General features: G+C 38.6%; 1 protein-coding gene across 2 annotated transcripts; it reads left to right on the top strand.

The window, feature by feature from the left end:
* Positions 1–1,416: 1,416 nt before the first annotated feature.
* Positions 1,417–8,082, top strand: FEZF2 (FEZ family zinc finger 2). 2 transcript variants are annotated; one of them, XM_077451909.1, is made up of 5 exons: positions 1,417–1,581; positions 2,061–2,887; positions 5,868–6,002; positions 6,096–6,228; positions 7,278–8,082. In XM_077451909.1, exons 1-5 carry the CDS (start codon positions 1,575–1,577, stop codon positions 7,535–7,537), a joined length of 1,362 nt encoding a protein of 453 aa, XP_077308035.1. In that variant the 5' UTR covers positions 1,417–1,574; the 3' UTR covers positions 7,538–8,082. The 2 variants fall into 2 exon arrangements, with proteins under 2 accessions (XP_077308035.1, XP_077308036.1); XM_077451910.1 differs by lacking the exon at positions 1,417–1,581 and adding an exon at positions 1,589–1,846.
* Positions 8,083–20,919: the final 12,837 nt, after the last annotated feature.

Raw genomic sequence — 20,919 nt, 5'->3', positions numbered from 1 at the left:
TGATACTGAACGTTAACGTGATAACGCATTGATAGGGGATCGTTATACACTTGAGGTGCCTGGTGTCACCCTGATCACACATGCAGAATAGAAAGTGACCCTTATTTCAGGCTGAACAGAGCCAGATCTATTCGGAGAGGAGGCTGCCCTGTGCTTTGTAGGCAAGAACATGCAAAATACATGAGATCTCTATTAGAATTATCATTCTTCCCATCTACCTGCTCTTCCCACTGTAGAAAATATATTCCTATTATCATTGTAAAAAAAAAAAAAAAAACAGGAAATATTAGGGAGGCAAGGCGTCTCGAAAATATGTATTTAATTATTAAGAAATATATTTGAATTTGTGTTATTATATATGCAGAAGAAAACCTATAATAAATATATATTTCTTATAATATTAGGGTATCAGTCCTTTTCCATGTTGAAGGTATTTGCATAAGTATATCGTTTACATAGTTAAGGGATATGTGTATATATATATATATATATATATATATATATATATATATATATATATATATATATATATATATATATATATATATATATATATATATATATATAAAATAATGAGGGAGAAAGAAAGTTAGTTGGGGAAGAGGTGGAAGATGAGTGGAGGGATGGAAAGAAAGATTTGAGGGGGAGATAGATAGATAGATAGATAGATAGATAGATAGATAGATAGATAGATAGATAGATAGATAGATAGAAAGAAAGGGAGAGAGAGAGAAAGAAAGAAAGAAAGAAAGAAAGAAAGAAAGAAAGAAAGAAAGAAAGAAAGAAAGAAAGAAAGAAAGAAAGAAAGAAAGAAAGAAAGAAAGAAAGAAAGAAAGAAAGAAAGAAAGAAAGATTTGAGGGAGAGGTAAACTACATAGACAAGAGAGAGAAAGAGATAGATAGATAGATAGATAGATAGATAGATAGATAGATAGATAGATAGATAGATAGATAGATAGATAGATAGATAGATAGACAGACAGACAGACAGACAGACAGACAGAAAGAAAGAGAATGAGTATCGTTGTTAATGTAGAAGATACAGTGAGAAAGATATAACTGAATGATACATCTACAGTAAAGGAAAAAAGAAAGAGAGAGAGAGAGGTAAACTACAAATGATACATATATAGACAGATAGATGATGAGCGAAAGAAAGAAAGAAAGAAAGAAAGAAAGAAAGAAAGAAAGAAAGAAAGAAAGAAAGAAAGAAAGAAAGAAAGAAAGAAAGAAAATCATTCTTAATTTCCAAGATGATTTTTTATAGGTATATAGCCTTACAGTTGCAGTGAGGAAGATATAACTGAAAGAAAGAAAGAAAGAAAGAAAGATATGTCAGGCTTGTCCTATCTTTCTACTGGAGTGTTTGTAAGGGATCACAGATGCTTTCTTTACCATGTAATAAATATAATCCTCTGCTAGGTGTGCTGCCAATGCCATTAGTCCCAGGATAAATGAGTGAGCAGCCCAGCCTTCCAATGAAGGAAGCATCATCATCATCATCATCATCATCCAGGAGTCTTTTCATAGAGTGAGGGGCTCCAGATCAGTTGCAGTCCTCCACATTAAACTTTATGTGCGGTGAGTTTAATGAGTGTATGTGTGTGTGTGTGTGAGTGTGTGTGTGTGTCCAGCTCTCCCCTCCATTAATCAGAGCTGGGGGTAGGTGGACTTGTCCTGCCCCGGTGGATTGCACATGTCATTCTTCTTGGAGTGACTGCTGTGACTTCATGTGATGTCAGAAAAGTGTAAAAAGCCCGGATCCCACGCTGCTGCTGAAGAAGCTTAGCTAGGAAAATGTGACAGGGTCTCTGCAGTGCAGCCCCTCTCCATGCTCCTGCTAGAGGTAAGTGAGCTGCCTGGATGGAGGATCCTGGGCTGCCTGGCATTTACTAACATCTTACCTAGCCTAGTTACTGCTTAATGAGCATTAATCTGGTACCCCTGGGTGACATTGTTCTTTAGGGTGGGGGGGGGGGGGGTTGTTCATTTGAATGTAAATAGGTGACATGACATGAGCAAGTTGCTTATTAAATTGATTTGTGTCTTGTGGAATGCAGAGAAGAGCCGGGTGACTTCCAGTTGGCTGCTGCTGCGGAAGAGCAAGAAGTCCCCAGCCATGGCCAGCTCGGCTACCTTGGAGCCAGTCCTACCCACCTGCCTGGAAGGGAGAACCGGGGCGTCCAGCACCCCCAAGAGCCTGGCCTTCTCCATAGAGAGGATCATGGCCAAGTCGTCGGAGCCCAGACCTGCCTTCCTCGACCACAGCCGAGCGCTGGCCGACGCCGACGCCAAGAAGCTGCTGAACTTGTGCTCCCCCATCCCATGCATGATCCCCGTGCAGTCCCTGGGCTATGATGTCCACCCCAAGTCCCTACTTAACTACCCGGAGATCTGGAAGAGCACCATGAGGTCTCCAGTGTGCGGCTCCCCCGGCTTGTGCAAACCCAACTGTGCCATGTGCTGCAAGAACGACCTAACCCTGGGACAATCTGTGGTGGCCAACAGCAGGGTGATCAAACCTCAGGTCATCAACCAGGCGGTGGGCATACCAGGCACTAATGCCCCCCTCTACTACTTCAACTACCTGGACTCTACCTACAGCCCCTCTGACCTCTTCATCCCTTCCAGCGTCCTGAACGCTCAGTCCCAGGCGTCTCTCAGCGCCCACCATAAACTCTACCTTCTGGAAAATGCCAAGCTCTCCGGACTGTCCCCAGAAAAATTCCCCATGGCCCAGTACCCTCACAAGGAGAGGCTGCCTGGCCAGTTGGACCAGGTGATGAAAGAGAACACTGTGGACAGGAACCCTAAAAGCCACCCCAAACTTGGTTCCAACCCTTTAGATGGCAAACCCAAAATCTTCACCTGTGAAGTGTGCGGCAAGGTAAGGAGAGCTCAGAGTATGTGATGGCAGGGGGCGCTGCTGGCATCGTTTATTATTCAATTATAATACAGGATACAATATTATGACATATATACCATATATAACATAACATCATTGTTGATAGTTTATCTTAAATTACATAATTTATCTTACCGCTATTATGTGATTTATGTCTTGTGTGGGTTGTATAGCATTGATATAATATGTATGGTTTATATAGCACACTAATAATTATGCTAGCTTATTATACAATCATATATAAGAATTGTATACAGAATTGGGCAGGTAACAATTCAATTACTATGAGCATATTTGTTGTACACACCGAACACTTTAATATAGGAACGTATAATACTACTTCACTATAGAACACCTTAATATAGGATTGTATAACACTACTACCTAGAACACCTTAATATAGAAGTGTATAATATAGAACACCTTAATATAGGATTAAATAATACTACTTTACTATAGAACACCTTAATATAGGATTGTATAATACTACTTAACTATGAACACTTTAATATAGGATTGTATAATACTACTCTGCTATAGGAGTGTATTTGTATGAAGAGCTGTACATAGAGATTCATTCTACTATTTAAATGTATTTGTAGAGCGTACTCTATATAGAACACTTTAATAGAGGATTGTAAAATACTACTCCACTATAGAACACCTTAATGTAGGATTGTATAATACTTTTTTACTATAGAGCATCTTAATATAGGCTTTTAAAATACTACGCTACTATAGGAATGTAATTGTATAAAGAGTTGTACATAGAGATTAATACTTTAATAGTATATAAATGTAATCTGTAATATAAAACTGTAAAATAGTACTTTACTAACGGAGTGTATTTGAACATGGAGTTTAATTTAGTATAGCATACATATAATACATGAGTGTATTTGTAGATCGTTTTCTATATAGAACACTTTATTATAGGATTATATACTACATCATTACTATTACAAGAGAGTATTTTAATATAGAGTTGTACACAGAGTTTAACTTAGCATTGTATTATATGAGTGTGTTTGCAGATCGTATTCTAATATAGAACAGTTTAATATAGGATTGTATAATACAAAGCGTACTTGTATAGATTGTTTTATATAGAGTTTCATTTAGTATTTTATATATTACTTTACCACATACTCGTATTTATATAGTATTATATATATATGACACTTTAAATAAAGTATTGTACTTTAATACTAAATGAATGTTTGTATACACATTGTAGAATAATATACTATAACATAATATTATGTAATATAATATATTTTATAATGAAATATAATACTGTATTGTGTACTACTATAGGAATACATTTGTATATAGTTTACAATATGAAATAGTCTTGTATCACTTTACTTCTAGTAGTGTGTTGTATACATAACAATACAGTATTGTATTATTCCACTTTACTACTATGTAGGTCTATTTGTATACAGTGTAGCATATATAACAGAATAATATATCGTATTTGCTTTACTACAATACAAGTGTAGTGTTGTATATAACAGTATACAACTTGACTATGAGAGCATTTGCACAGTACAGTGTAATTATAATATTATTATTATAATATATATATATATATATATATATATATATATATATATATATATATATATATATATATATATATATATATATATATATAAATAATATTATAATAATATTATATTAATAATAATATAGTAATAACAATATTATTAATATGATATTAATAATATATATATATATATATATATATATATATATATATATATTGTAAAAACATTTTTTTTTATATAATATGTGTGATTGTAAACACACTGCACATACTAGTGATACATAATGTTACAGCAACAACATAAAATATAATATTGAGCTGCCTTTAATATAGTAAAATAACATCTCACCATTATAAAATGAACATACACGTTTGCTAAATGAATGATCATATAATAATACATGATAACACATCTAGCTGCACTTTGGCTTAAAAAAAAATAATTGCGTCTACAATAGTCTGTGGCAGAAATAAAAACCCTTTGGCTCCATGCACACAGGGCTTAAAAAAAAAATCTGTTCTCTTTGGAGTAAAAAAATGTTCATATAGAGCATTTTTTGTACAAAGTTTAGACAACTTTAGGAGAGTTTTACTTTTTCTGTCAGTGAGCTCCAATCAGAAAACTCAATGAGAAGGGTTTTTTTTTTTTCCTGCTTCTAAAGGTTGATCTCAAAATATGCCTGTAAACGTCCTAATGTGCCTGGACATGTAGGATAACATTGAATTGCTTCTACAGGCAAAACACAAAGCTGTAGAAGCAACGTTTTTAAACCAGTGTGCATGGAGCCTTCTGGATCACGTTTCTGATTGGAGCTTACTGGCAGAAAAAAACTTAAAACTCCTAAACTTGTCTAGACTTTGTACAAAAAATGCTCTATATGAGCATTTTTCTCCCAAGAGAACAGACGTTTTTTTTTCAGCCCAGTGTGCATGGAGCCTTTCAGACTCTGGTTCACTAGTTCAGATAGGGAGATTCTGTCGAACTAGTAGATGTCAGCCTATGTGGCACTGCAAGTACCAGCATTCCTCTGCCATGTAGAAGCTCATGCACTTTGCCAGTTTTTTTTAGCAGAGAATCTGAATGATAACATAATTGCAAATAGCTCCCCTACTGAGCTGCAATAATGATTTTCAAATACAGAATGTAATGGTTTCACAGCATGAAATAAAAGGGACTGTAAGCCTAATAATATAAGCTTAAATAGGTCAGGAAGCCACTTAAAATTATATATATACACATATATATATATATATATATATATATATATATATATATATATATATATATATATATATATATATATATATATATATATATATATATATTATTTTCTTTTCTCATATCGTGCATGTTCTTAAAAGTTCTTGGATATTTTTACTTAAGCTTTATTTTCAATTTTCCCATACCAGGTCTTCAATGCCCATTATAACCTCACCAGGCATATGCCAGTACACACCGGGGCCAGACCATTTGTGTGCAAAGTTTGTGGCAAGGGATTCAGACAAGCCAGCACCCTGTGCAGACACAAGATCATCCACACGCAGGTAATAAGTCATTACATTCCCAGTATAGCCTTCAAATGATCTCAGCTACACACAGACGACCAATCGTCCCGATTTTTTTTTTTTTTTTCGTAGGAGAAACCTCACAAGTGCAATCAATGTGGCAAAGCGTTTAACAGAAGTTCCACTTTAAACACCCATATCAGAATCCATGCGGGGTATAAACCGTTTGTGTGCGAATTCTGTGGCAAAGGATTTCACCAAAAAGGTATTTCTCCAAAATTGTCTGACTGTATCCAAATTATTTCACTGTATTTATTATAGGTTTCTATTATTACATTGAGTTTTTTTATTCATTTTTTCTTTTTTTTTCTTTTGTTAATAATGCAGTGTGTGTGGTTTTTTTTTTACTTTTTCTTAGCAATCTGTCCATTTTGTTTGGAAATTGCAGTTGTGATAAGGTTATTACCAAATGGCGCAATATAATTTTTCTGCAATGATCACAAACAACACTGTATGTGAATATGCTATGCATAATTATAATATACACATATGTTTATATTTTTTGTATATATATATGATATATATATATATATATATATATATATATATATATGTATATATATATATATATATATATATATATATATATATATATATATATATAAACACACACACACACACATACATATTTATATATTTTAATATATATATATATATATATATATATATATATATATATATATATATATATATATATATATATAAAGTTATGATCAAGTTGCATAATCTAATTGTCATGCAATGATCACAATCAACACTATGTATATATGCTATATGCATACATATCATATGTACATCAATGTTTTTTTTGCATATATATATATATATATATATATATATATATATATATATATATATATATATATATATATATATATATATATGAATATTTTTTTCGGATTTATTTGTAACCCTTCAGCATTCTGGTTCATTACCTTCAACATATTTCACCAGCAGCCTTAACTACGATAGAGGAAAAAGGATGTGCCATTTATTTCCTACAATTTTTTTTTCTTCTGCTTTTCTCCGGGTCACAAATTTGACCTTTTTATAATTTTTTAATTTGACAGTTGCCTGTTCAATTAGGTTGATGTAGAGTAAGTTTGACAAGTTTCCAGCGACTTGTGGCTTCAATCCTAATGAAGCTTCCTCCAGGAAAGTGTATATAAAGGTGCTGGCTGTGAAACTGTAAAAAAAATAAATAAAAAAAATTGCAATTTTTAATTTTCTTTCACTTTATTTTTTTCTCTTTAGGGAATTACAAAAATCACAAGCTGACCCACAGTGGAGAGAAGCAATATAAATGCACCATCTGTAACAAGGCTTTTCATCAGGTCTATAATTTAACATTTCACATGCACACGCACAATGACAAGAAACCTTTTACTTGTGGGACCTGTGGAAAAGGGTTCTGTAGGAATTTTGACTTAAAGAAACATGTGAGAAAACTTCATGATAATGTTTCCACAGCTTGTTCTATGAAAGACATTTCCAGGACTGCAGTTCAGAGCTAAAGAAATAGAAAACTTCAAGGCTCAGCAGATTAAAACACTGTGAAAAAAAAAAAAACCTTTACTTTTTAATGGCTGGATTCTTCACCAAGAGATTTGGCACCATGCCCCCCCAAGGCACCTCCATGCCGCATGTGACTTTTTCTATTAATTATTTCAATGCTTCAACAGCTCTCATTCAGGTTTGTAAAGTGCAAAAACAAACTTTACACATGAAAAAAAGAACTCTTTAGCTCATTTTTTAATATTATGGTTTAACCTCTATTTTAAAAGGTAAAATGAAAGAAAAATGTCAGATGGGCTTAATACCTTTGTGTAAATTAAGAATCTAATGTACAGTGGAATAATGAATGGATTATATGACAATAAAATGGCATTAGAGAGTAATATTGCTAATATCTTTAGACATGGTTAAAAAGAGAGATGATGCTGGCTAGTATAATTTATATGGTTTGGATTTATGGGGTTTAATTTATTTTATTATGTAACATTTTCTGTTTTTTTTATTTGAAGTGATTTGGCCATGAATGAATATTTTAATTACATTTTATGTGACTCAACCGTTTTCTTTGGAAAAATGTGTTTGCAAGAATGTATTGATGGACAGATAGATAGATTTGGTGGATAGATGGAGAGGGAGAGGTAAACTACATAGACAAGAGAGAGACAGGAGAGAGATGGTCAGAAGAGAGATAGATAGATAGATAGATAGATAGATAGATAGATAGATAGATAGATAGATAGATAGATAGAATAATGGAGAGATAATAGATAAAAAAAATGGTATTAAGAAGAGGTGGGAGATCAGTGGATGGAAGAACAGATAGATAGATAGATAGATAGATAGATAGATAGATAGATAGATAGATAGATAGAATTGATATTAAGAAGAGGTGGGAAATGAGTGGATGAAAGTATATAGTAATAGATAGATGGTAGATAAATAAATAGATTTGAGGGAGAGGTAAACTACATAGACAGAGATAGTCAAAGGATAGGCATGGATAGATAGATAGATAGATAGATAGATAGAGGGACAGATGGATAGATAGATAGACTGACAGACAGGGGATAGATAGATAAATAGATAGATAGATAGATAGATAGATAGATAGATAGATAGATAGATAGATAGATAGATAAAATTGATATTAAGAAGAGGTGGGAGATAAGTGGATGAAAGGTAAATAAATAGATCTGAGGGAGAGGTAAACTACATAGACAAGACAGAGATAGTCAAAGGATAGATAGATAGATAGATAGATAGATAGATAGATAGATAGGCATATAGAAAGATAGATAGATAGACTGACAGACAGGGGATAGATAAATAGATAGATAGATAGATAGATAGATAGATAGATAGATAAATGGATAGATAGATAGCTAGATAGACAGATAGCTAGACAGACAGACAGACAGACAGACAGACAGACAGACAGACAGATAGATAGATAGATAGATAGATAGATAGATAGATAGATAGATAGATAGATAGATAGATAGATACAGTGGTGTGAAAAAGTGTTTGCCCCCTTCCTCATTTCCTGTTCCTTTGCATGTTTGTCACACTTAAGTGTTTCGGAACATCAAACCAATTTAAACAATAGTCAAGGACAACACAAGTAAACACAAAATGCAATTTGTAAATGAAGGTCTTTATTATTAAAGGTGAAAAAAAATCCAAACCATCATGGCCCTGTGTGAAAAAGTGATTGCCCCCCTTGTTAAAACATACTATAACTGTGGTTGTCCACACCTGAGTTCAATTTCTCTAGCCACACCCAGGCCTGATTATTGCCACACCTGTTCACAATCAAGGCATCACTTAAATAGGAGCTGCTTGACACAGTAAGGTCCACCAGAAGATCCTTAAAAGCTACACATCATGCCGAGACCCAAAGAAATTCAGGAACAATTGAGAAAGAAAGTAATTGAGATCTATCAGTCTGGAAAGGGTTATAAAGCCATTTCCAAAGCTTTGGGAATCCAGCGAACCACAGTGAGAGCCATTATCCACAAATGGCGAAGACATGGAACAGTGGTGAACCTTCCCAGGAGTGGCCGGCAGCCCAAAATTACCCCAAGAGCGCAGCGACGACTCATCCAAGAGGTCACAAAAGACCCCACAACAACGTCCAAGGAACTGCAGGCCTCACTTGCCTCAGTTAAGGTCAGCGTTCATGCCTCCACCATCAGGAAAAGACTGGGCAAAAATGGCCTGCATGGCAGAGTTCCAAGGAGAAAACCACTGCTGAGCAAAAAGAACATCAAAGCTCGTCTCAATTTCTCCACAACACATCTTGATGATCCCCAAGACTTTTGGGACAACATTCTGTGGACCGATGTGACAAAAGTGGAACTCTTTGGAAGGTGTGTGTCCAAGTATATCTGGCGTAGAAGGAACACTGCATTTCATAAAAAGAACATTATACCAACAGTAAAATATGGTGGTGGTAGTGTGATGGTCTGGGGCTGTTTTGCTGCTTCAGGACCTGGAAGACTTGCCGTGATAAAAGGAACTATGAATTCTGCTGTCTACCAAGAGATCCTGAAGGAGAATGTCCGACCATCTGTTTGTGTACTCAAGCTGAAACAAACTTGGGTTCTGCAGCAGGACAATGATCCTAAACACACCAGCAAGTCCACCACCGAATGGCTGAAGAAAAACAAAATGAAGACTTTGGAGTGGCCTAGCCAAAGTCCTGACCTGAATCCTATTGAGATGTTGTGGTATGACCTTAAAAAGGCCGTTCATGCTCGAAAACCCTCTAATGTAACTGAATTAGGACAATTCTGCAAAGATGAGTGGGCCAAAATTCCTCCAGGACGCTGTAAAAGCCTCATTGCACGTTATCGCAAACGCTTGGTTGCAGTTGTTGCTGCTAAGGGTGGCCCAACCAGTTATTAGGTTTAGGGGGCAATCACTTTTTCACACAGGGCCATGATGGTTTGGATTTTTTTTCACCTTTAATAATAAACACCTTCATTTACAAATTGCATTTTGTGTTTACTTGTGTTGTCCTTGACTATTGTTTAAATTGGTTTGATGTTCCGAAACACTTAAGTGTGACAAACATGCAAAGGAACAGGAAATGAGGAAGGGGGCAAACACTTTTTCACACCACTGTAGATAGATAGATAGATAGATAAAAGAAAGAAATAGAGATATAAGGATATATGGGTAGATATATATAAGAGGGAGATGTTATCATGCTATGGACAGTATATATTCTCCAGACAGACAATCAGATATACTTCTATCATATGTTAAAGGAGGTGCAAATGTAAATCTTCTCAGATCCTCAATATTGATCAGTTTGGCCATATATTAGAACCATAGGTGTTAAATAACTGTAAAATCTTTCTCCTATTCCTGGCTTGTTATTATGGAATACAAATTCACTACAAAACAGTGTGCCCCCCCCCCCCCCCATGTTAATTGCTTATTTAATGAAAATGAGCCTAATATCAGGGACAGTCACAGTCCTTTAATTAAGCTGTATTAGAGTCACCTCTACAAGGACTATTTCTCTCTCCTTCTCTCACTTTCCGCCCTTGTGAAGGATCTAGTCCCACCTTCATTTTATTTTCCCAGTAATGACTTAAATGAAGAGCAGAAGCAGAAAAAGAGGCTTCAGGGACCCAATCCAATCATCCCTATTAGAAGACGGGTCAAACTAACCCTTTAAGCACTACAGCAGTGATTATCGGCCGTTGGTTTCCTGTGGTTGGGACTATCGCTCCCTATCCCCCCTCCTTCCTTCCCTCTAGATGTAATGCCATTCATTCCCATCACGTATCTGTATAGCATTTCTATCGCCGTTAATAAAGAGCAGGAATGAGATGGATAGGCCGGTTCGTGCTGCTCACAACAAGTTTACCAATAACAGGAAAATTAGCGCTTGGTAAATTGCCTCCCGCAAGTAACAAGCGACGGGGAATCGCTTTGTAATCTAACTGAGCAGCTGGAGGCTGAGTAGGCCTTATGAGCACCAATGGCATTTAATGGAGCAAAGTGAGGGCTGGCAGGTGAGGTTAAATGTGTCGGGGCCCCTCTCTCCGCTCTATGCCAAGCGAGCTAGGATCCTGAGCATTTTTTATTTTGTTTAATAGCAATCACAGTTGCTTTTTTTATGGATATTATCTCCTACGCTTTTGCATGACATCAAGCCAATCTGTAAAAAATGCAGGGGCAGCGCAAGATCATTTGCAATGTGTATGAGATGGCAGGAGTGTGACTAGCCAGTACATCTATTAATTAGACAGCTGATTGGTAAAATGAATGGCTGCAGAGCCCATTATAGCCCCATACGGCTCCTCATAAGAGCCCAGGATTAGGAGTGCGCAAAAGCCACATTTGGGTTTTTAAAGGGTCAGTCTGCTAAAAATTGACATTTTATTTTATTTTATTTATTTATTTTTGGTTAGATATCAGAGAATTGGAGCTACAAATAATTTCACTTGTGGCCTTCATTGTTTAGATCTCAGTTCCCAGGTCTGTGCTTTCCATGCACAAAAAAAAATCAGCATCAGCTATGCAGCCCAGAAATGGATTTGGTCCTGATGTGAACAAAAAGGGGTTCTTGTTTCAGGAGTGATAACTGAACTGATTGATGCTGCTGGTGTGATAAATAGTGGTAACGATTAGGTTCAGGATTGTGGATGGAAAAGGACCTGGGGGTCCTAGTAGATGATAGGCTCAGCAGTGGCATGCTGCTGTAAAGCAAACAGAATATTGGCATGTATTAAAATAGTGATTCATTTCAAAATGTAAAAGAATTCATTTGGGTGGTAAAAATATGAATGCAATCTATACACTGGAGGGAGAACCTCTGGGGCAATCTAGGATGGAAAAGGACCTGGAGGTCCTAGTAGATGATAGGCTCAGTAATGGCATGCAATGCCAAGCTGCTGCTAACAAAGCAAATAGAATATTGGCATGCATTAAAAAGGGGACTAATTCCAGAGATAAAACGATAATTCTCCCGCTCTACTAGACTCTGGTCCGGCTGTACCTGGACTATGCTGTCCAGTTCTGGGTACCAGTCCTCAGGAAGGATGTACTAGAAATGGAGTGAGTACAAACAAGGGCAACAAAGCTAATAAAGTGTCTGGAGGATATTAGTTATGAGGAAAGGTTGCCAGCACTGAACTTATTCTCTCTGGAGAAGAGACGCTTGAGAGGGGATATGATTTCAATATACAAATACCATACTGGTGACCCCACAATAGGGATAAAACTTTTTCATTGAAGGGAGTTTAACAAGACACGTGGCCACTCATTAAAATTAGAAGAAAAGATATTTAACCTTAACCCCCCTGGCGGTATTCCCGAGTCTGGCTCGGGGTGGAATTTTCATACCAAAAGTGGTAGACTCGGGACCGCATCGCTGGATCCAGGAGGAGGTTTACTTACCTTCTCCCTCGGATCCAGCGTTGTCTCCCCGCTGTACGAGCGAGCCGTGTCTCGCTCGATCTATCACATCGCCGATCTCCGTGCCCTGCGAGCGTTGCGACGCACAGGGACGGAGATCGGCGCCAAATTCAAAAAGTGAAACACACTGTATACATACAGTATAATGTAATCTTACAGATTACATTGCTGTATGTAAATATTTCACATCCCCTTTGTCCCTAGTGGTCTGCCCAGTGTCCTGCATGCAGTTTTATGTAATAAAAACTTTTCTTTATGCCTGGAAACTGGAGATTGTCCATAGCAACCAAACTGTCATTTTACATCAAAAATGGTTTTAGACCAGCTAGAAAACAGCGATAATAAATTGGAATCACTCGCAGAATTGAGGGATAGCGATTTGTGGGGAGATCTGTCATCAAATACTGAAAAGTAATGACAGTGACAATTCTGCAACTGAGCAAATTTCAGTGTTTTTGATTTGATTACATTATTGAATAATTTTTATTGTTGTTATATTATTATTTGGTACAATTATTTGTAATTATTTATTATATTATAATTTATGATTTCATTTTTCAAACTTTATTATACCCGGGATGTCTGCTAGACTCTGGTTTGGACAGATTTAAGTGAGTTATTCCTAAGAATTGCAGGACTACAATATAAAACGCCAAATTTTCATGCAAAATAATTGTACCGCTTTTTGCACCTAAAATCCGAAATAATCGTACCGCCAGGGAGGTTAAACTACATAGAGGGTTCTTTACTGTAAGAGTGGCAAGGATGGGGAATTCCCTTCCACAGGCGGTGGTCTCAGCGGGGGGGCTTCGATAGTTTCAAGAAACTATTAGATAAGCACCTGAACGTACAACATACAGGGATATACAATGTAATACTGACATGTAATCACACACATAGGCTGGACTTGCTGAACTTGTGTCTTTTTTTAACCTCACCTGCTATGTAACTATGCTGCTCGGTTAGCCGGGAGCCGACACTGGGCCAAGGGGTAGGCAGAAGAGGCGGATGCCTAGGGTGCTTTTGCAGGACAGGAGGCACAAAAAGGCTAAACCTGTAAGCTATACAAATTAATGGAGATGAGCTTGGGTTTGGCTTTGGTTTGGTTCAAACCATCATTCGGCCGAACCTGATAACAAGCTGTCAGTGCCAGGCTAATCAGCTGTGGATGAGGCATTCTCCACCAAGGGGAAAGGATACTCATGACATTTTTGACCTGATATGGTCACATGGCAGCAGCTTCCTTCTGAGTTTAGACCGAACTGGATCTGAACCCAAGCACGCCCCTTATTCTAAAGTAGTTGACTGCTGATGAGGGGGGGGGGGGGGGTCTTTGGTATTTTTGCCTTGGGTGCTAAAGAACCTTGTCCCAGCACAGATGTGTAGACCCAATCACTAATACACTATATTACCAAAGGAATCTGGACACCTGCCTTTACACACACATGAATTTTAATGGCATCCCAGGCTTAGTCCGTTGGGTTCAATATTGCGTTGGCCCACCCTCCTTTGCAGCTATAACAGCTTCAACTCTTCTTGGAAGGCTGTCCACAAGGTTTAGGAGTATGTCTATGAGAATGTTTAGGCTGTTCTTCTAGAAGCGCATTTGTGAGGTCAGGCACTGATGTTGAACGAGAAGGCCTGGCCCGTAGCCTCCGCTCTAATTCATCCCAAAGGTGTTTTATCAGGTTGAGGTCAGGGCAATTCATTTTCTCCACCCCAAACTCGCTCATCCATGTCTTTATGGACCTGGTTTGTGCACTGGTGCGCAGTCATGTTGTAATAGGAAGGAAGGGGCCATCCCCAAACTGTTCCCACAAAGTTGGGAGCATGAAATTGTTCAAATGTCTTAGTATGTTGTTACCTTAACTGAAGGGCCAAACCCAACCCCTGAAAAACAACCAACCCCCACCGTAATACCCCCTCCACCAAATGATTTGGAGGGGTGGCCCAATAATTTTGGCAATATAGTGTGGATGAGCGAGTTTGGGGTGGAGGAACTTGACTGGCCTGCACAGAGTCCTGACCACAGCCTGATAGAACACCTTTGGGATGAATTAGAGCGGAGACTGTGAGACAGGCCTTCTTGTCCAACATCAGTGCCTGACCTCACAAATGTGCTTCTGGAAGAATGGTCAAACATTCCCATAGACACACTCCTAAACCTTGTGGACAGCCTTCCCAGAAGAGATGAAGCTGTTATAACTGCAAAGGGTGGGCCAACTCAATATTGAACCCTACGGACTAACACTGGGATGCCATTAAAATTCATGTGCGTGTAAAGGCAGGAGTCCCAATACTTTTGGAAATATAGTGTATCTTCCATTCTTCCATAAGCTTTAACATGGTAAAGTCATTGCAAAAGTAATTTTAAATATTTTTAAGTCAACTGTTTTCACTAAAATAATAACTGCCATGAAAGTCCTTGCTCCACACATTCTATCAAAGGGTGACAACTCTCTGTCACTGTATCCTAATTGTGCCTCCATATTGTCACAGAAGCTTCCATTACAACAAGTGGTTGTTTCACCACACATTAAGGGCATGGTTCACTGTTGTCACTATCAGGACATCCACTCTGAGAAATGCCATGCAGTCATTGCTGCAGTCGCTGTGGACAGGAAGTGGCTGCAAAGAGGCGTAAAGAGTTCAGCAGCAACAACAGATGAAAAAAAAAAAAGTGAAAACAAATATTGCATTAACCTCCCTGGCGGTACCATTATTTCGGATTTTAGGTGCTAAAAGCGGTACCATTATTTTGCATGAAAATTTGGCGTTTTATATTGTAGTCCTGCAATTCTTAGGAATAACTCTCTTAAATCTGTCCAAACCAGAGTCTAGCAGACATCCCGGGTATGATAAAGTTTGAAAAATTAAATCATAAATTATAATATAATAAATAACTATAAATAATTGTACCAAATAATAATATAACAATAATAAAAATTATTCAATAATGTAATCTAATCAAAAACACTGAAATTTGCTGAGTTGCAGAATTGTCACTGTCATTACTTTTCACTATTTGATGACGGATCTCCCCACAAATCGCTATCGCTCAATTCTGCGAGTCATTCTAATTTATTATCGCTGTTTTCTAGCTGGTCTAAAATCATTTTTGATGTACAGTGACAGTTTTGGTTGCTATGGGCAATCTCCAGTTTCCAGGCATAAAGAACAGTTTTTACAATATAAAACTGCATGCAGGACACTGGGCAGACCACTAGGGACAACGGGGATGTGAAATATTTACATACAGCAATGTAATCTGTAAGATTACATTATACTGTATGTATACTGTTTATTTCACTTTTTGAATTTGGCGCCGATCTCCGTGCCCGTGCGTCGCAACGCTCGCAGGGCACGGAGATCGCCGATGTGATAGATCGAGCGAGACACGGCTCGCTCGTACAGCGGGGAGACAACGCTGGATTCGAAGGAGAAGGTAAGGAAACCTCCTCCTGGATCCAGCGACGCTGTCCCGAGTCTGACTCGGGGATACCGCTTTTGGTATAAAAAATCCACCCCGAGTCAGACTCGGGAATACCGTCAGGGGGGTTAAAAAAGACAAATTGCAGTTGATTATGAAACACAATTTTGATTTACTAAAACTGGAGAGTGCAGCTGTGCATGGTAGCCAATTAGCTTCTAATTTCAGCGTTTTCAATTAGGCTTTGACAATAAAACCTGGAAGCCGATTGGTTTCTATGCAGAGCTGCACCAGATTTTGCACTCTTCAGGTATAGTAAATAGCCCCCACAGAGCTTCAGCAAACTCATTCAGTTACCTTAATTTTTACCTTAATTTTGAGGGTGAATTTAGGTCTGTTTATTAATATTGATATTCGTGATGTGTGTTGTTTATTGATATTTTCACTCATGATTCACACAATTTTTAACCAAAATTCACATGGTTTGGATTGAATTCAGCTACAAAATATTTTGGGTGAAAGCCGCTTGAATCTTAGGTTAAAACATTGATTAAAGCGGAGTCCACCGGGATTCCGCGTTTTTTTTTTTTTTTAAAAGCCAGCAGCTACAAATACTGCAGCTGCTGACTTTTAAAATAGTGACACTTACCTGTCCAGCGTGCCCGCAATGTCGGCACCCAAAGCCGATCGCTAGGTCGTCTGTCGGGTCCTGCCGCCGCCATCTTGGGTATGGGAATCAGGAAATGGAGCCTTTCGGCTTCATTTCCCGGTTCTCTACTGCGCATGCGCGAATTGCGCTGCGCAATAAGGACGCTCCCCGCTGCCTCTGGGAGCTGTGTGTTTCCCAGCAGGCAGCGGGGCACTTGCGGGAAGGGGCGGGCACTTGCGGAAAGGGGCGTAAGTTACGCCCCTTTCCGCAGAGAGCTGTCCCGGAAGTGGGTGCAGTTACCTGGATTATCCAGGTAACTGCACCCCCCTCCCCCCTGAAAGGTGCCGATTGTGGCATCGGAGGGGGGGAGGGTTCCGATGAGCGGAAGGTCCACTTTAGGGTGGACCTCCGCTTTAATTGACCCCCAGATATTGGGTTAAGTGTTTAGGTTATGTTCGCACCGGTTTATACTCAGTGTTTTATCGTGCAGTGAGCGATGGCAGGGAGCGACATGGTTAAAGAGGAAATAAACCCTGATAAGTTTACTTCCTCTTTCATTCCCTGCAAAGGCAAAGCATAATGGACTACTATGCATCGCATAGTAGTACATTATGTGTCACTTACCTGACACAGGAGCCAGCAAAGTCACCGCTGTCCCCTGTAGTCCGGCGCATCCATCTTCTCGGTGGGTCTCGCTGCTCCGCTGCTGTCATTCGGCGAAGCCGCGATGACGTCACCCCCGCCCATGCGCACGGGAGCCGCCACTCGCAGCATATCGCCGTTGACCGCGGCGCGCTCAAATCATGCGCCGTAGACAGCGGTGCCTGTCTTTCGGCAAATATCTCCTAAACCGTGTAGGTTTAGGAGATATTTCTTGGACCTACAGGTAAGCCTTAATCTAGGCTTACCTGTAGGTCAAAGTGTGTTGTAAGGGTTTCCAACCACTTTAAGAGCATCGCACTGCTTACTTCTTGAAATTTTATTTGAAGTGTCACACAGAGATCTGCATGGCAGTGTAGTGTGTTGAGCTGCAGTGCAGTTATATGTGGGGCCATCCAGTATGCTGCAGAAAAATTTAGATATACTGCTTATTTGCACACTGCACCACTCCGAAAATCTCACCAGCATTGCGGTATGAACAAAACACATAGAAAACCATTGTTTTCTATGTGCCCAAGAGATGAACTGAGTTTATCCAGTGTGGAAATATGCAAGTCACTGCACACAGCGTGAACTGTACCTTGGGGTTAGTATTTCAAATGTCATAAATTCTTTGTCTGGTAACAAATTCTATAACACTACAACACAACAAAAAGAGGGCGCATCAACCTTGTGCATTTCGTTAATACATTGTTTATACACATAGTTAATCTGGTTGAGAAAAAAAAAAACACGAATCCATCCAGTTCAAGCAACATATAAAAAAAATGAACAAGAGCAAAAAAAATAAAAAAAACACACACACATAGACACAAACACAGACACACACACATATACACACACACACACACACACACACACACACACACATAGACACACAAACACACACATAGTCACACACAAAAACACACACACACACATACAGACATGCACACACACACACATACTCACATACAGACACACACACACACACACATACACCCACACACACATACTCACATACAGAGACACACACACAAACACACACATAGACACACACACAGACACACACATAGTTACACACAAACACACACATACAGACATGCACACACACACATACTCACAAACAGACACACACACACCTAGACACACACATGACCACACACACACACACACACACACACACAAACTCACATACAAAGACACACACAAACACACACATAGACACACACACACTCACATACAGACACACACACACACACATAGACACACACAGACCATACACATACTCACATACAGACACACACACACACACACACACACAGACATATACACACAGACACACACACACATAAAACCTCAATATACACTATCCAATACCAGTTGATCCAGAGGAAGGCAAAAGATAAATAAAAAAAAAAACAATAAAGCATGATCCAGTTTGCTCCAGCGGGGGAAAAAAACTCTTCATGAACCCCCAAGAGGCAATCGGATATTCCGTGGATCAACTTTACCTATAAATAGTTATTAATAAATAAAAATAAATAATACTCACAAACAGATTAAGTCAACAGGCATGTCAATAAACAAGACGTGAAGGCCACCAGATCAACAATGCTTAGCCTATAATGCAGGAAATGTCCTTACATGTCCAGTATGGCTAATGGGTTTCGAAGGGCAGCCCCTCTTTCTCAAAGCCAAGAAAAAGAAGAACTGATTTCTTGGTTCTGAGAAAAAGGTGCTGCCTCTTGAAACAAGTAAGCCACAGTGGATGTCTAAGGAGACTTCCCGTGTTATAGGCTAAGCATTTCTGATCGGGCAACATTTGCTTCTTCTTTATTGATATGCCTGTTAACTCAATCTGTTTAACTCAATCTGTAAGTATATTACAAATTTTTATTCATTAATAAACAGTGTATTAAGGCAATGTACAAGTCTTGTGTGTATTCTTTTGTTGGTGAAACTCAGTTCCACCACCTTTGGCAGCAAGGCTGACACCGCTAATCTTATAAGCTATAAGAGAGGATAACCTATCAAGTCTCAAGCAACATAGTCGAGCACAGGAGGTTTTGTTTGCCTAACAAATTCTGTTGATCCAGGCATCCTACTCCACGTTACTGTCCTAGCTTTATTTAGTGAAAAAAAACAACCCACTCTCCCTTTAGATTAATAGGGCTCATGTCATTGGGAGTTGTCTTCCCACGTTTGGAACACAAATCACATGCAGATCAGCAAAATCCCATTGACCAAAACTGGGCAGTACACATGGCAGCTCAGCTTTGCTGCATTCACCAACTGTGGCATAACCTGCCTTCCTAAAAATGTTCCAAGCAGGAAATCACAGTGTAAACTTAAGTCCATTTAAGCAGAGTCAAAATTCTTAAGCCATGATGAAGGGAGAAGGTGTGCTTTTCCCCCCCGAAACGCATTGCTCTACTCTGCTTTGAATTATTTTATCATTACAATACCTAGGAGTTCTCGACAGTTGGCATTCTCATTGGATTGAATTGGCTGCATAGAGTCAGACCTCTCAACACTCCAATATATCTGGACTCTGCACAGAACAATTCAACATGGCAGCACCCAAACTGCATTTATTATGAAGTTTTTAGGGTAATCTGGTTACTGACTGACTTGGTGAAAATCAGGGCTTTTTTTCTCAGAAAATAGTTGCAGGAACTCAATCATTACTCACCAAAACCAGCTCACACACACACACACCCACCCTCCAAATGTCATCAAATCATGTGTGTCAGTCAAATACTGAGTGTGGTCGAATTTTACTATCAGTGAGAGAGACTTAACCTCTTCATGCTGAGGGAACGCAAATATGCAGACTCTCGGCTGTTTGCGTGTAATAGCGCAGATAGAGCTGTGCCTGTCATTAGCCTGCCAGTTACCTGCTGCTAATGGAAAGCTCCCATTCACTGCTAATGATTGGGAACCTTTCTGATCATGTGACCACCGTGACAACCAATCACATTGGTCACATGACCATAAGCCCCGCCCCACCCCGCCTCCTGCCATTCTAACCCCCTTAACCTCCCTGACGGTATGATTATGTTCGATTTTTGATGCTCAAAGCGGTACATTGTTTCACATGGAAACTTGGCGTTTTATTTTGTAGGCCTGTAATTCTTAGGAATAACTCACTCAAAGTGGGGTACCTCCTAAAAGAAATAAAAATAAAAGTCACTTACCTGTCCCAGGGTCCAGCGATGTGGGGGAAC

Source organism: Lithobates pipiens, unplaced genomic scaffold (assembly GCF_037356315.1).
Source record: "Lithobates pipiens isolate NorthernLeopardFrog02 unplaced genomic scaffold, aLitPip1_a1.2 Scaffold_23, whole genome shotgun sequence".
Lineage (NCBI taxonomy): Eukaryota > Metazoa > Chordata > Amphibia > Anura > Ranidae > Lithobates > Lithobates pipiens.
This window is presented reverse-complemented; position numbering and strand designations above follow the sequence as displayed.

Coding starts and splice junctions, on each gene's coding strand:
- FEZF2 (XM_077451909.1), top strand. Junction 2,888..5,867: donor CCTGTGAAGTGTGCGGCAAG/GTAAGGAGAGCT, acceptor TTCCCATACCAG/GTCTTCAATGCCCATTATAA. Junction 6,003..6,095: donor ACAAGATCATCCACACGCAG/GTAATAAGTCAT, acceptor TTTTTTTCGTAG/GAGAAACCTCACAAGTGCAA.